This window comes from Thunnus maccoyii, chromosome 18 (genome assembly GCF_910596095.1).
Source record: "Thunnus maccoyii chromosome 18, fThuMac1.1, whole genome shotgun sequence".
Taxonomy (NCBI): Eukaryota; Metazoa; Chordata; class Actinopteri; order Scombriformes; family Scombridae; genus Thunnus; species Thunnus maccoyii.
In genome coordinates this window covers 5,606,439-5,623,115 of record NC_056550.1, presented here as the reverse complement: position 1 = coordinate 5,623,115, position 16,677 = coordinate 5,606,439, and the positions used below count along the sequence as shown (strand labels likewise).

Below are 16,677 nucleotides of genomic sequence, written 5' to 3'. Positions count from 1 at the left end.
AAACTTTTTAAAGACCTCCAGCCTTTTTGGGACTTACAATGCTAGATACTGTTAATTTATAACTTACTACCGGCATTGTCCCTAGTTTTAAGACGCTGTGGTTAAACCTCTACTTAAGAAACTGCACCTCATTCTTAATAACTATCAACCAGTCTCTAATCTTTCATTCTTTTCTAAAGTACTAGAGAGAGTTGTGTCTCAACAACTTTCAACCCATATAAAAGAAAATTATCTATATGAACCTTTTCAATCGGCTTTCAGGGCCTGTCCCTCCACCAAAACTGATCTAACCAGAGTGATAAATGATCCTCTAATTGGTATGGATTCAGATTCCACCTCTGTGCTTCTATTATTGGATCTCAGTGCAGCCTTTGACACCATTGATCACTGTACACTATTAGACAGATTAAATTGTAATTTTGGTGTCTCTGGCCTAGCTCTCTCTTGGCTTAAGTCCTACATAATGTATCTGAAAAAACACTGTGTCTGCTATAAAAATACTACATTTAAATTGTCTGATGTTAAATATGGAGTACCTCAGGGCTTGGTCTCTTGGCCCTCTGCTTTTCTCTCTTTATATTTTGCCTCTTGGCCAAATTATACATAGTCATGGAATAAATTTCCATTGCTACGCAGATGACACTCAGCTATATGTGCCTATAAGGGCTGATGATTATACTCAAATTACTAAATTAGAGACCTGCTTGGCCACTGTGAAAAATTAGACGTCACTAAATTCCCTGCTTCTAATTCAGATAAACCTGAGATGCTGGTTGTTGGCCCTGCTAGATACAGACAACAGTAACGCTCAACAACTGTGTGATTTCACAAAGTGTGGCAGCCAAGAATCTTGGAGTTTGATCCCAGCCTCTCTTTTGATAAACACATTAAAGACATAACTAAGACTGCCTTTTTCCACTCACGTATCATAGCTAAAATTGGCTGACACAGACACTCTAATACATGCATTTGTTAAATCCAGACTTGATTACTGTAATGTTCGGTTTTCAGGTCTGCCACGTGCTAGTACAAAAACCTCAGATGGTTCAAAATGCTGCAGCTGGAATCTTGACTAAAACAAGAACATTTGATCGTATTACACCAATTCTAGCCTCCCTTCTTTGGCTTCCTATCCATGTTAGATCAGACTTTAAGATGCTTCTGATGACTCATAAAATCCTAAATACCTGTCTGAATACCCATCATACCTGTCTGATCTCCTTAAACCTTATATTCCATCTTGAGCTCTCTGCTCTCAGAATGCAGGGTACCTGTGTGCACCCAATGTTAAAAAGAAGTCAGCAAACAACAGGGCCTCTTTCTATCAGGCCCCGTTCCTATAGAATAACCTCCCTGCTGACGTCAAACAATCCAAGTCTATTGAGTCCCTTAAATCTAAACTTAAAACTCATCTTTTTGCCTTAACCTACAATCAGTTGCATTTAATTGAGTACTTCATGACCTTGTACTACATGGTGGGTTGGTTTCTGTCTCAATGAATTTATTAAACTCTGTCCTGCCAACAAGATTATTGATTATTGCAATTATTGATAACCATTGCATCTCTCTAACCTTCCGTTTGTTTGTTCCACAAGCACGAGTGTCCGAGCTGTGGGCTCCTCTCTCTTCTCTCCCTCTCTCTCCCTATTTTCTCCTCCTGTCCTCTCTAGTCTCTCATGCCTCACCTCATGTCTCTCTCTCTGAATGATGTCTTTATCTTTCTTTTCCTCCAGTGTCTCTGTCTTTTCCTGTCTCTTCTCCTGTGTATGTGAATGATGTGATGTGAGTCTCCCCTGTGTGCATTTGTATTCAGTCCTCCTCCCAGGTCTCCATGTTGATGGAGGTTGCGTGGCTCACGTCCTATTCTGTTCTGGTGGCACCCAGAAGCTGTTTGGCATACTCTTTATCACATTTTTCATATATATTATAAATCAATTATAATTTTGTTATCCTGTTCAATGTTGTATTCTGTTATTTGTGTTGTATCCTGTACACACAGCATCTATTGCACATCTGTCCATCCTGGGAGAGGGATCTGTCCTCTGTTGCTCTTCCTGAGGTTTCTTCCTTTTTTTTCCTGTTCAAGGGGTTTTTTAGGGAGTTTTTCTTTAATCAAATCAAGGGTCTAAAGACAGAGGATGTTGTATTGCTGTACAGACTGTAAAGTCGCCTGAGGCAAATTTGTGATTTGTGATATTGGGCTATACAAATAAAATTGACTTGACTTGGAAGAACCATATTCAGGTTAATTGCAGCCTGTGTTAGAGCAACATACTGTTTATTCCAGTCGTTAAAGACACCACCCGGCCCATGTGGTTCCTATCTGCATGTAGGGACATCCAAATGTTGTAAGTCCTGCTGTGCTTAGTTACAGTTGCTGAGCTATCATTGGTCAAATCATTGCTCAGAGGTTTTAGCAAACAGTCAGTACTACAGTCAGGAGTTTCATCAAATTAAGGGGGAGGGTGTCTTTAATATACACCTCCTGACCCATACAGGTATATGGGGTTGACTAGCTTCTGGTTGGCCTTCAACTCAGTTTTGCTCTTTTTTATGATTGGATGCTCAGCGTTCTGTAACCATGGAGATGGTCACAGGTGCTTAGTGCCACCTCTACCATTGACAAGTAGTATGCGTGAGTGTGAGCTTGCGAGCTGTAAAATCTTTGTGTGTGAGTTATTGTGTGAGAAAGCCAGGTACAGTACAGGAGTCACAGGAGTCACACTCGCTTTGTGTGTGCGTCTGTGTGCAGACTATGAATGTGAATGTGGAGCAGCAACTTTTCTCTTTCTCTCTATTCCTCCACTCTCTCCTCCCCCTGTTATCCTCTCAAGTTTCACAATGAGAAATACTACTAATAAATAAATACTAATAAATTAATTCAATAATGAACGTAATACACAGATGTCAAAAGCTACAAAACAGTTACATTAATCATACTGTTATAATACATGCAGAACAGAAACAGAAATACTCAAGTAAGGCACAAGTACCACAACATTTACTGAAGTGCAGTATTTGAGTAAATGTACTTCGTTACCAACCACGACACAGCAGACAGACCAGCTTGCGTGTTAAGAGAGGTGAAAATCTGAGCACCTGTTGAGATATCAGTGTTCAACAACACCTGTGAAACCCTGCAGTGCCACAGACGTCAGTGGATTATTCTCCCTCTTGCTTATAACCTATACCTTGGTGTGAAAAGGTTTCTCCTCTCTCTTTTCACTAGGCCCTGGTTCCCAACATTACCAATGTTTTAATGTCTTCATTTCAGTCCAATGTTTCTGTTAATATATTAATTTATCAGTCATATTATACAAATAGCAGGGGTTATGTTTTGTTAAAGGGCTTCAGTCCTTCAGTGATAATGTACGTTTTGTGATGTTAGGACAGATCATCTGCTTAATCAGTGATAGTGACAACAAGTGTGCATCATTAGGTCCTATGAAGTGAAGGTAACCTAAATCAGATGGTAGGTTCCAGATAGGAGAAGCTGAGACGGTAAATAGGCCAGTCACTGGTCTGTAGTAATAGCAGAGAGTAGGTAACAGCTTGCTGTGAGCCTGCAGGTTTTATTTGATTGCTTGTTTTTTTCTTTTGCTTCAACTACGTTTTGCCCTTTTTGAATATTTCATTACTATTTTTGTAAATGAGACCTTTTTTGCACTTATTCCTGCCTACTTGGCCAGCTTCCTAAACATCCTCTTTAAAGTTTTACAGTGCACAGCAACATCTTCTGCCCTTTACATGGGGTGACTGTTTGCTTTATGTTTGTAGTTGTGCAGATGCGATGCACTATGAGCTAGCTACTAGTGTTTTAACTATACTTATCCATTTCATAACCCTCTGTGGAGCTCACAGGCTATGTAAGGACAGCAAGGTAATAGAGTCAGGGACAGTGTTTCTAATCAGGGCAATACATCCATAGCCAGGAAGGAGGCAGTGCCTTTCAGTCAGCTTCAGTCACTGAACAACAGCCTCCAGTGTGCAGTAAATGTCATAGATTACCGGAGAGATAGTGACATGAATGGCTGCTGCCTTAATACAGTGAAGTTCCATGGCAAATTAAATTCATTCCTTGACTGAAGAATTCACACTGTTGAACAACAACAAGCTGTCTTGATAGAGCTGACCCTTGAGAGGACAGACGGCCCGTGAGTCCAAAATGGAGGAAGCGATTCTATAGAAGCTCTATAGAAGCAAAAACTGCTCCAACAAAGAGCAACAGTTTGCAGACAGTTGACCGGAGTTGATGGTACAATTTTTAGATTTTTTTTCTTTTGAATAAACTGCATTAAGTTTTTGTCCTGTTAGTGATCGTCCTTGCTAACTGACCATTAGCAAGCTCAATAGCTAGCTTACCAAAGGGAAGTAAACAGAACAGCAGAGAGAAAATAGAGAGAAGCTGTGAGCGTGCTACAGCAGTTCACCAACTAACCCAGTCACTACGTTACCACCGCCACACTATTTCACACGGATGAGCAAGTATCTCTTTGTGGTGCCACTGCCACTTTACTCTGCAAGGTGGAAAGTGACACATACGTCTGGCTATTTTTAGGTGGGTATATCCCTCATGCCTGTAAACAGTCTGGTAAACAATATCATATCAAATGTACTATTGGGTGTAAACATCTTTTAACTGGATTGTGAACCTTTTAAATAATATATCAAGAGAAGACGTCTGCATCATTGGAACTTCTATAATCCCTAAACTGGACCGAGGCGTGTAAAGCAGCCCGTTGAATCCACTTCTCACAACAAACACTGTGTATGTTTCATAACCCACTTCTGCATCTCAGCAACGACCGTGTCTTCCCCTCGCTTTCCCCTCCAGGGTCAAACAGGGATACCGTTACACAATGCTGCACTAGTCTGACTCTGTGAGTGTGTGTGTGTGTGTGTGTGTGTGTGCGTGTGGAGCCCTGCAAAGTGTGTCAGCGGGGTGTATGTATGGGGGAGGGGGAGTGAAGCCCGTGCTTTTGCCAAGCAACCTGCCAAGCAACCTGCCATGCAATATTTATACCCCCCCCTTCTCTTCATCTCCTCCACAAATCCGCCTCTCTCTTTCTTTGTCTATCCATCTCCCTCCTGATCTGTCTCTTCCTCTCTCCTCCTCCCTCCTATCCTTTCTTCAGCCACAGACAGTCTCACTATTTCCCTCAACATCTCCATCCTGTTTCTCCTCCTGTACTTCCTCTCTAGTCTCTTCCTTTAATTTTCCTTTTCTCTTTTTTTGACATATTTCCTCTCCACCTTCTGCTTCCAATTCCTGTTGAGTGACCCTTCGCTCCATCTCATTTACCCGGGGTGTAGTGGTGCATATATGCAGGTTAATGCCATATACCCACTTCTGAAGACTGTATAACCACCTAAAGATAGCATTGTCCATCTTACAACCTTTCACGTAACCTGTGGTCTCTATGTCTTTAAAGGTATGGAAAGAAATTAGTGTCAATACTAGTGACAGATTTGTGATTCACAAATAAAAACGAGATTTCCACATTTGTGAGTACATTACAGTGGTCACAAATGCTTCATCTTATCTACAAACAAATTCCACCCAACTTGAACACATGTAATCAAATGTATTCATCTACTGATATTTGTTTTGAAATGCTTCCTGTGCATTTAAATGTCTAAAAATATTTAAATGCAAAGTTCGTTTTTTTTTTGTATTTATTTACTAATTATTAAATGTGCATGCATGGATCACCTGACACCTGTGGATTTGGTTTTACTGTTTTTAAAGATTGTTTCTTGACATTTTGCCTTTATTTTCGGGTTCCAGACAGGAAATGCAGGAAGGGAGACAGAGAACAGGATGACACGCAACAAAAGTCCCAGAGCAGACATACCGGATGCCTTGTTAATGATGAAACTTATATTTTTCACTAATATTGAAGCTAATTTCTCTCCATATACTGTAAGGTTTCCTCTAAGGCATTACAAGTAATGCCCTACAACTGCACTAAGCCTGAGAAGAAGTGCTGTCTTAAGGATAAACTTGGGGAACAAAAGTTTATTTGTTGAATTAAATTGGATGTCTATTAGCTTTTTCCACTGCAGTTCTTAATTTCCCTGGGGTTCACATGCCCAAATTAAAAATTAACACGATAATGAGAGCAAATTCTAACAGAAAACAAAAAGAGATAATAAAACTGATAAAACAAAGCAGCTGATCCTAATACAACACAACCAGATCAATATAACAACACACAACCATCAATAATATCAGTACATGGTTGAAAAAACAGCAGATAATATAAACAGAATCAAGGAAAAGAGTGTGCCAAACAGGCCCAGACAAATGTCCACTCATAGTCACAACCATCATAACGTTCATGAAGACTAAGGCAGCATCAGGTAAGAAGACACGTGTATTTAGTTTTGTTACATTTGCATTTTTTCCCTTGCTGTTGTTCATAACTTGCAAGTTTCATAGTGGAGTATGAAATAGTTAAAGGTATAGTTTCTGTACCAAAATGGAAGAGTAAAAACAACACTGAGTGATATTATGTGCCAGACTATTTCCTGGTCAGGTGTACTTACTTCCTGGAATCCGTATGCTAAGTTAAGCTAACCAGCTGCTGGTGGTAGCTTCATATTTAATGCACAGACATGATTATATCATCAAACTCACTTCCTTGGCGAAGACCTGGACAGTCACAAGCTAAAGGCAGAAGCCTTGCTGTGGGTTTGGGGACAAGTGCAAGCTTGGGGGTTTTGTGTGCACATGCAGTAGGGATGGAAGCCGCAGTAAACCCAACTACCAAGAGACCACTGGCTCTGCCTCAGTCTATGGTCTGAACCCACATCTCGTGTCTCTCCATTTCAGAAACCAAGCTCTTTTTCATTCCTTGGTCTTTCAGTTCCTCTCACCAGCTGCCTCTGTTTATTTATATCTGTAACTCATCTCTTCAAGTCTGCTTGTCTCTCTCCTCTCTCTGTCTGTATATCTCCGACTAGCTTCATCAACCCTTCCCCCCACTTTGTTGCTGCACAATCACACCCTTAAACAAGCTTAACACTGGTCCTCTTCACCTGTCACACACACACACATATGCACTTATATATAAACAGTTTGACCTATTTTCAGTAATGAGAGATATTTTGTGCCTTTCCATAACACACTATTCCAACAGTCACACACTGGACGGAGACGTCAGGAAGCAAAGAAAAACACGATCTGTCTTCTCGCTCATCTGCTGGTGAGAAGTTTAGAAGAACCTCTCCTACAACAAACAACATGTCAACTTGTCAATGTGGGTGCTCGAGGCTTTTTTTATACATGAGCGCATAAATGTTGGAATATCTCTGTATGTGTGTGTGTGCGCTCGCAAGCTCCTGGCTCATATATCACACTGTCTTGTGTCTCTGTTGTTTGCTAATCAGTGTCTGTCACTCTGCCTGCACAGGAAACGTGTGTCCAGGTTTCTTCTGTCCATAAAACACACACAGTCAATAATTCCAGGACTCCAGGATGCATTTTCAGGAGGGAAATGTGTCGACCATGTGAATCCAGGAACTTGATGATGACTTCCTGCTGGTGGAAGCAGTTTGATGGACGTGTTTACATTACAATATGATTATAATGTAATTAGGGAAATATTGAGACTAAGGCAGAACTTGTGAAAACATCATGTCTTGATTATGTTAATGTACTTTTTTATAAATATTATGAGTAGATTGAACGGTTTTTGCAGGCTTTTTTAATTTTTATTTTATTGAACAAAGGTGGTAATTAAAAACAGCAGCTCTATTTTGGTCCAATAGACCTCATGGCCATATTTTCAAAAAACTATTTTGAAAGCAAAGTGTTAAGATGACTCATATGTTAAATTATATCTCGTGATAATTTAGCTTTAAGGCATGTAATCTGTTTTGACGGTCTTATCACTTCCTTTTTTAGCTTCTAAAGGCAAACAATCACTGAACGTAGCGTAGCAAACAACATTAAAGGAATAGTTTGACATTTTGGTGCACTGTCTTATATTTCATTTGAACCTCTATGCTGTTGTATATGAATATTTGAGTACTAAATGCGCACTGCTTCTTGTATGTCTGCTTCCATTTTCATGCTGTTTGCCTGGAAATGTTTATATTTCCAGGAAAGGTACAAAAAGCTTTCACTTCCTGAACTAAAAAGGAATGAAGCTTTCTTACTGTGTTACTTCCTCTCTTCACATTTTCTAGGTCTTTAAGTAAACCTCTATACGCCTGCACAAACACACTCACATACAGTGCATGTATAATTGGAGTGGAGCTCTCTTGTACCCCGCGGTCTCGATGGGGATCTCATTGTCAGGGTTTATAAAGAGGAATCTTCTTCCTCTCTATGCTCTAAGTGCTTAGTTGTCTCATCTCCAGTGTCCTGTGAAATACACAATGTCCTAACATGTATATATGACAAAACTTCTCTCTTTTTCCTACATTTCGCTGTCTATATCCCCTCAATCTCTCCACTTCACTCCTACTCTGCACTCTAATTATCATCATAAAAGTACTGACCTGCCATTTTTGCTTTTCTGCTGTTCTTAATGACGGTGCGACACTAGCTTTTTGACACCACTTAGGATATGCTATTATACAAACACACACATGAAAAAACAACAAATGAGGAACGGCAGATGAGGGAGATCTGATGCTGAAAGATTCCAATTAAGAGCATTTTTTTTTAACAGTGAGTTCATTATGAGTCTCCGAGCGGCTGCCAAGAAGAGTAAAGGATAAATGAAACTGCTTGTGCAGACTCATTAAACATGTGTGCTCATTTTAAAATAACATTGAACTCGATCGCTGCATTTCTATCACAAACTTTATTCATGACTTATTTGCGCAGCAGCCGAACAGCCGCGGCCGTGTTAGCATTAGCAGACACAGAGCATTTAATACTGTAAGAGGAATTAGGGGGCAATGAGGCAATAACAGTAAACATACTAATTAGATTACATGCTTCGGTTTCACTTACAGTGGCAGAGCAGTTCTACGAGGATTACTTTTGATCTTTATCTTTACAGAACCATTTTATTCAGCGCGGTTTGCAGTCGTTTAGCTCGGTTCAAATTATTCTCACATGAGCTGAAGCTGGCGTCACTCTCTCGTTTCTCTTCTCTCTGGTTGTTTTCCTGCTGCACCGCGCAGACAATCGTGGCTCATGAATGAACAGATATTGTTGGTGCCAAATGAAAGGAAAGAGTGAGGGCCAGCACGAGCCTCTGGAGCAGCTTCAGCTTTTTCCAGAGAGGATGTCATCTGTTACAGGAGGGTCTAGGAGGGATTTAGAGGCTCTTCAGACTCAACATTACTGTAAGTACACCAAGCACTCAGCGGGTCTTTAGAGATGTGGTTCGCCTGCAAAATGTCACTGAAATAGAGAAAAACGACTCCTATATTCACATTGGTTCACTGCTGCTCACTGTTATATACTAACTGGAACTACTGACCACTGTTTTTATATATTTTATGGCTCAGTCATTCCAGGAGCAAACATCCAGATTCATAGATGATACCTGTTGATCAAAACGGCTGGATTTATTGCTTTCATCTCCATCTTACTTTCATTATAATTTCAGAGTGTCATCATTTATCGTTATAAGCTATCTTATATATATATATATATATATAACATACTGGCGTCCTCTATACATGACTGGAGTAGAGGACACACCTGTGCACATACAGTGTTATCCTGGTGTGAACTAAAATAAATGTGACTAAAACTAGTGGTACCACTTTTAGAATTTTTTAAAAATAATTAATGGCTTTATTCATTGTTATTATAACAAATTTATAAGCCATTAGTAAGATTATTGCAAGGTTGTGGAAAATGTCTTTTTAGCTCTTTAGCTCATGAGAAGACTCCTCCACTGGACTGTTTGACCACTGACCTTGTAGAAAAGGGCTGCAGAGGATCAGGACCAAAGTCCATTTATAAACAAGTTATTAACATTTATAACTGCAGACTGGATGGATTACTATATGAAGCCTTTTTTAATTATGTATTAACATGTAGGTGACGGACATTATTTTGCTGATATCATATAAAAATAACTTGATGGCTTATTAGACAGTGAGCTAAAAAGCCAATAGAAGTGTGAAGCAGGAGGAGGATTTTCCCCAACATGGCAAACCTAATTCCTAACACCTTATAAATGATCTATAAAGAATAAGTAAATGATTTATTAACCATTAATAAAACATCAATTAAAGCTTAAATCACTTTATAAAGAGTGTCTTATCAGAAAGTGGTACCATAATATGTCAAAAGACTAAAACTAAACTAAAGTCAGGTGCCAAAATTAACACCGAAATCTCATCAGGTTTAGATATGATCAGATTTTACATCTTGAACCTGTTTATTTTCTGCTCCACATCCTGTCCTGTCTGTCTCTCTAAGTGCTCTCTGTCACACAGTGAAACCAGATTTCAGGGATGCAGTCTGATGTTCTGTTTATTACTGCTTTGTTTGTTTCAAGCGGTATCTCATGAACAAGCGCTCACATAAGCACGTAGCCACATGCTGCACACATGCAAGGCTTTTAGTGGCAGAATGAGGGCAAATGTATGTAACTAAAAATCATGATGGCACGCCATTAATACGCTCTCTGTCACGCACACACACACACACACACACATAAACACGCCATTCTAGTCTGAAGTTTAGCTCAGTGGTATCTGGGCTAATCCTCCAGCTTTTGATACTATAGAGACAAAGGTGAAACTACAGTGATAATACAGCTTTTATATGAATGAGACCAGAGGAATGCTGGGAGGAAGGGAGTGGGAGAGGATGCTGGGATGGAGAACAACTCACCCATCTGTATCCTGGAAGTTGACATTCACTTTCTTGGCAGACCCGAGGAGCTCTGAAACACAAATAAAATGGAAAATCAATTGATTTCCACTGGTGATAAAAGACGATTGATGCCTTTTTATTATGCAATACAGCAATATTGGTGTTATATTCAATGTTTATGTTTACTATATCATTGTGCTATATGAGAGTGAGGCCAAAGATGCAACATTTTTCACTTTTCTGTGTCTTATATTGGCTGCATATACTATTGTATATCCATTTCTTCATAATAAAAGACCGAAAACACGAAGATGTTATTTATCATGACTCATACTGTCGTCATATTTCCTCGCCTGCTGTTTGCAGGAAATAACGTCTCTCTGTCATCTCCTCCAGTTCAGACTCCCATGGTGATAATATCTGTCTGTCATAGTGAATATTTACATCATTCAGAGCATGCTTGCTACCGGAATGAGGAAATATGAATGCAGGATTCCCATTCAAAATTGAAAACAAAGCAAAGAGAAATATCCTAAAAACATACAAAATGTGCAACTGGCTGATACAGTACAGCCTTTTTTCAAATGATCCAACATGTAAGATCAGCTAAATAACATAGATCCTGCCAGATGAAATTACAATAAGGTTATTAAAGTTATTAAAACCATGTGTGTGTGAATGAATGTGTTGCACGTCACTTTGTTTGCTCTGTTGCATCACTTTGGCCTCATGTTAAAGCGTTCTGATAGCGTGACACACTTGAAAAACACTTTGTAATTGACCTGTTAGTTAAATGGTCCTCATGAATACATCTGACTTTTGCAACACACAACACTCCAGTGCAGATGGCGATGCCGCGTTCTGCATTTACATTAAAGCTGTTGAGGTTGTGAGCGAACAACACAGTCTCTAGAATGTAAATTTGAATGTAAATAGTATTGATGTACACTATACATGCTAATCTTAAACTGTGTTGTTCCAACCTGCTGCCTGCATCCAGTCAGTTAATCTCCATGTTATCCTTTTAACAATGTTTCTTTCTTTCACCAGATTATGCGAGACCTCGCTGAACGAGCTTGCTGTCGGGGTCTCTTTCTCTCTTCTTTTGAGCTGGGCTGAATCTCATCCCTGTCCTAAACCAGTTAGCGTGTAGTGGAACTGGAGTATAAAACCCTCCAACTGCAAGTCTGCTAGTTCTTAAAAACACACACACACACACACACACACACAACCCAGTCTTGCAACTTCGTCAAATAATACTTCAATCACACATATTTCCTTTACTTTTTTCACACTGTCTTTTTATGATGGATTTAGATATGTAGTAAAGTAAGAAAAAAAAAGAGAAACACATATGCACACACAGTATCTATTTAAAATAAGAAGGTGCAAGCTTATTGTTTGGGGCATTTAAAGGGAAACATGACAATATAATTCAACAGCTAGGGGCCTAAAGTGGAATTTCTGCTGACTTCATTTGAGTTGCACACTTCACCAGACTTAATATTATTCATAGTTCATAGCAATATGGATGTGACGATGTAAAATAAATAATAATAACAATATGTATCATATTTAATTTTGAAAATATTGCTTTTGTTGTATTAGTTTATTGATGAAGTGAGGTTTTTGGTCATTTGGATTTGTTTATTATAGTCTGCCAAGCTGAATGGGCAAAGACTGGTTTACGTCCATCTACAGTGTAAAAGATGGATTCTCCGTCGAGGATTTAATATGAAAACAATATTAGCAGTGTTAAACAGCTCATGTGAAGAGTAAACTCTACTGTTACAGCTACAGTACATCAGACCCTGTACATATAATGTATAAGTTGGCCATATCAGTACCGGCAATATAGACATGTGACAGTATGTATGACCAAAGTCTGCGAGGGCTCAGTTCACATTTGGATTCAGCCAGTTTGGTTTGTGTCTTTTTCCGTCTCACAGTGATGATGTCACTGATTTGTCACTCTACAGAGAATTCATTACTGCTCAGCGAGCCTGGTGACTGGCTCACTGCCAGAGCAATGTCACGGGTGAGGAAACCAGCAGCAGGGTCAATAACTTTTATCATTATAATATGAAACTGCTAATTAGAGGACTACACACACACACACGCACACACACACACACACACACACACACACACACACACACACACACACACACACACACACACACACACAAGCCTATTCACACCTATAGAGCTTCTAGAGTGACTTAAAGAAAGTCAGAAAGTGCAGGGAGTTTGGTTAAGGTCAAGTTCATTGTTAACACACGCAAACAAACACACACACGCTGGCTTGAAAGAACAGATGCACATACACACACACACACACATTTTTCCACTTTCACAGGCATTTTTTTTCTTTTTCTGCCCTTTTGTTTTTATGTCTCCTGTTAGCTGATGATGCAGAACTGAGGCACAGCAAAGATGAGCCTGTACTCTTTCACTCTTTCTTCACACACACACACACACAAACACACACACATGCAGACTCCCTCCAGGGTGCAGGAAACAGGACAGTCCCCCTATTGTAGAGGAGACAGCTCCCAGCGCCACTGGGAGAGGAACATTGATTTCCTAACAGGCTATTTCTGGCCGCTAAATGCAGGGATTCACTCACACACATACACATGGACCGAGAGCTTTCAAAGACACTATCTATATCCCTGTGTGTGTGTGTGTGTGTGTGTGTGTGTGTGTGTACTTGTTGTTAAAGGGGGGTAACATCACAGAACCTGATATGCTTCCACTGTCATGCATTAGGTGTGGTAAAACAATTTAAGATAGAGAGAGACAAAAATAAAATGATAGAATAGAAAATTAAACATTTTTGGATATCACTGATAAGCTTCATACAATGACTGGAGTCTTCCCAAAAAAGAACAAAACACACACAAACACTTTGTTTACAGGTCTCCGCATCTGTTCAGCAGCCGCCAACCGTGACCTTTTGACCCCGTAACATCACGGCTACCAGGCCTCATCCCTGACCACTGTCTCTGTGTAGCCCCCGTTATGTGACAGTGATGATGTCTTTGAGGCAGATCTTTGTGAGGAAAACTTTCCACCCGATGCGTCTGGTTTTCACACGTTACAGGAAAAAAATCCACCTTGGATTTTCTCTTTCTGTTTGATCGATGCCAGAGCTCGAAATGAACTTTTTTCCTCAGTGTCACGTAAATGTTCCGAATTCTACTTTTAATTGTCCAAAAACAACCTTTTCTTTTTTTTCATTCTACATAATAAAGATAGTTTATTAACTTTGTTTCAGTAACTCGCATCACTTCATTGACTCACGCTGGTCCGTCATGGAAGTTCTGCTGGTTGTTCCCTGCGCTTACATCTGAATAAAAAAAATTGAAATCACCCTGTTCTGTGTTTGGCCACAATCAGTTTTCATTACTCTTTTAGTCATTGGTTGAGTTACTGTTTCTTGTTTATTTCTAACTGTTAGATCAATAAATGCATTGAACATATCTCATAGTACACATTTTTATTTTAAACACCATAACAGCTTCATAGTTTAACATTCAGTTCAATGTGTTTTGAGTTCATAATGTACTGTGAGATGTGATGGTCATTCTCATCATTATCTCCTCTGTCTCTCACACACTCACGCTGTCTTTCAACATCAGTCGTCTTCTTCTGATGCTACTTTGCCACCACTTTGTGACTGCCTTCTCCGCATCATAGTCTTTAACCTCTGGACCATTAGGAACACAAGCATCATCTCCATGATCAACTCCATGTGAGGAAACTGAAAGCCTCCCCACAGCACCATGCAGAAACCTCTGCTACAACACCTGATGCTGAAGGTGCTTGAAGTAGCATTTTGATATAATTCCTTCTGGAAGATAAATGTTGGTCTCACAGATGAAATCCAATAATTGTAGCTGCCACATTAGTTTATCTGAATGGAAAGTGAAGCTTCATGTTTTTACTGGACAGAGCAACAGCGCTGCCTCTGGGGCTCTATATGTACAGATATCACCACATTTCAATAAATATAAATGTATTAAAATGGACAGATCAGACTATATTAAATTTTATTTTATTGCGCTATATTATAACAGTTTGGATTTTTATTAGAGCTACATTACAGACTGAATAGTATCGTTTACTGCATAATTTGTGAGAAAAAAAGTGTTAGTGGAGCTTTGAGTTGAGATTATTGAGATATTTTTGATAAAGCTTTGATAAAGCTTATAGTTAGAGCTGGCCAGGCTCGCCTGGGATCAGCCCTTAGTTATGCTGCTATAGGCCTAGACTGCCGGGGAACTTCCCATGATGCACTGAGCTCCTCTCTCCTCCTCCTCCTCTCCATCTGTATGCATTCATGTACCATCAATGCATGTTACTAACTTGGGGTTGCAGGCTGAGCCTTTGCAGTCCTTCAGGGTCCTGTTGGTGTCATTCCCCGGCTATTGCTGCTGTTATTGTTATTGTTATGATTGTTGTTATTCTGTTCTGTTATTCTACCCCCCCCCCCCCCCCCCCCCCCTTGTCTCAAGCTACTGTATCTGTGTCATTTAGTGCTTTCCTAGAATTTGCTTTTTTAACAACTTTCAAGTAGGGCTGAGCAATATATGGAAAAAATTAAAAACATATTATTTTCAAGGACTTCATGTGCAAAACAATTGAGCAAGAATAATAAAAGAACTGCACCACCTGCAAGGCCTTCATTGTCGTGCATATTCAAATAGGACTAAAACTCTACAGCCATGCTAGCAACATGTAGTGTAACTATTCCCCTTACAATTCATGGACTCACTGTTGTGACTCAAGACAGCTAACATAGCCAGCTACCAGATATCTCACCAGATTTCACACCTTGTACAAAAACAAAAATTAGATTTAATCGTATTCATTCAATATATAGGTTCAATTATAGGTTTTACATACAGTAGAGGTGGGAAGAATAATGCTAAATAAGACTAACAGTCTACTGCAGCTCTGTGAGGCTGTGAAGTAACAGCAGTGCTTTATGCAAAATGCTAAACGTCAGCATGCTAACATGTTCACAATGACAACACTAAAATGCTGATGTTCAGCAGGTATAATGTTTACCATACCATCTTAGTTTAGTGTGTTAGCATGCTAGTATCTGCTAATTAGCAGAAAACACAAAGTACAGCTGAGGCTGAAGGGAATGCAATTAGAACATGTAATGTAATTTGGGCATAAACCAAAGTACAAGACAAAAAATGATGATGACGGTGCTAAATAAAATGTTAAGGGATCACCAAAGTTATTAAAATTCATGCTAAGGGGAAAATAAGTCTGAAACAAATCCAAATCTGACAATTCATCTGATAATTGCTGATTTTTTTTTTTTTTACCTAAAAGCCACAAATATCAACCTCATGTAAACCTTCATCATCTGGGAGCCATGAATGTCTGTAATGGATTTCCTTTCTCAAGTGTCAACATGCCTCTTACTCAAGAAAGAAGCATGTCTTGTGGGAACATTGCATTCTGGTCCACCAAGGCTACATTTCTGTGAACGAATTGGCCTCTCTGACTCTTCGGTAATGTGTTTTTCCTGTTGAACATCATTGCAAAATGGTGCGTAATAGAGAGACCTTTGATGTTCAGGATTGCTGAGGAAACTGTCACGATGTATATGAGGTGAGATCCTTCATATGAGAGATGACAAAATAAAAACAAACATTTGTCCAACATTAACAAGAACATCAGTGAGAACAGTGGGGTTGTGTTTGAAGAGAAACAAGTTCAATTTCTTATTAACAGCCTTGAATGCATTTAATGGAGCCTAAACTCATATTTACACATGATGGGTCATTAATATTTCAGTGTTATTACTTTCAGACAGTGACTACATAAGTAGGTTGACCAGCAATGGAACTTGTATT

At 39.4% G+C, this 16,677-nt stretch overlaps 1 protein-coding gene across 8 annotated transcripts in view; it reads right to left on the bottom strand.

Annotated features, from left to right (window-relative positions):
- Nucleotides 1–16,677, bottom strand: part of caskin1 (CASK interacting protein 1) — a 115,266-nt gene that overhangs the window by 45,364 nt on the left and 53,225 nt on the right. For all 8 annotated transcript variants that reach the window (XM_042392669.1, XM_042392664.1, XM_042392666.1 and 5 more), the window contains exon 2: nucleotides 10,814–10,865. In XM_042392669.1, coding sequence (XP_042248603.1) covers nucleotides 10,814–10,865 — 52 coding nt within the window. The remainder of the gene's footprint in view (nucleotides 1–10,813; nucleotides 10,866–16,677) is intronic.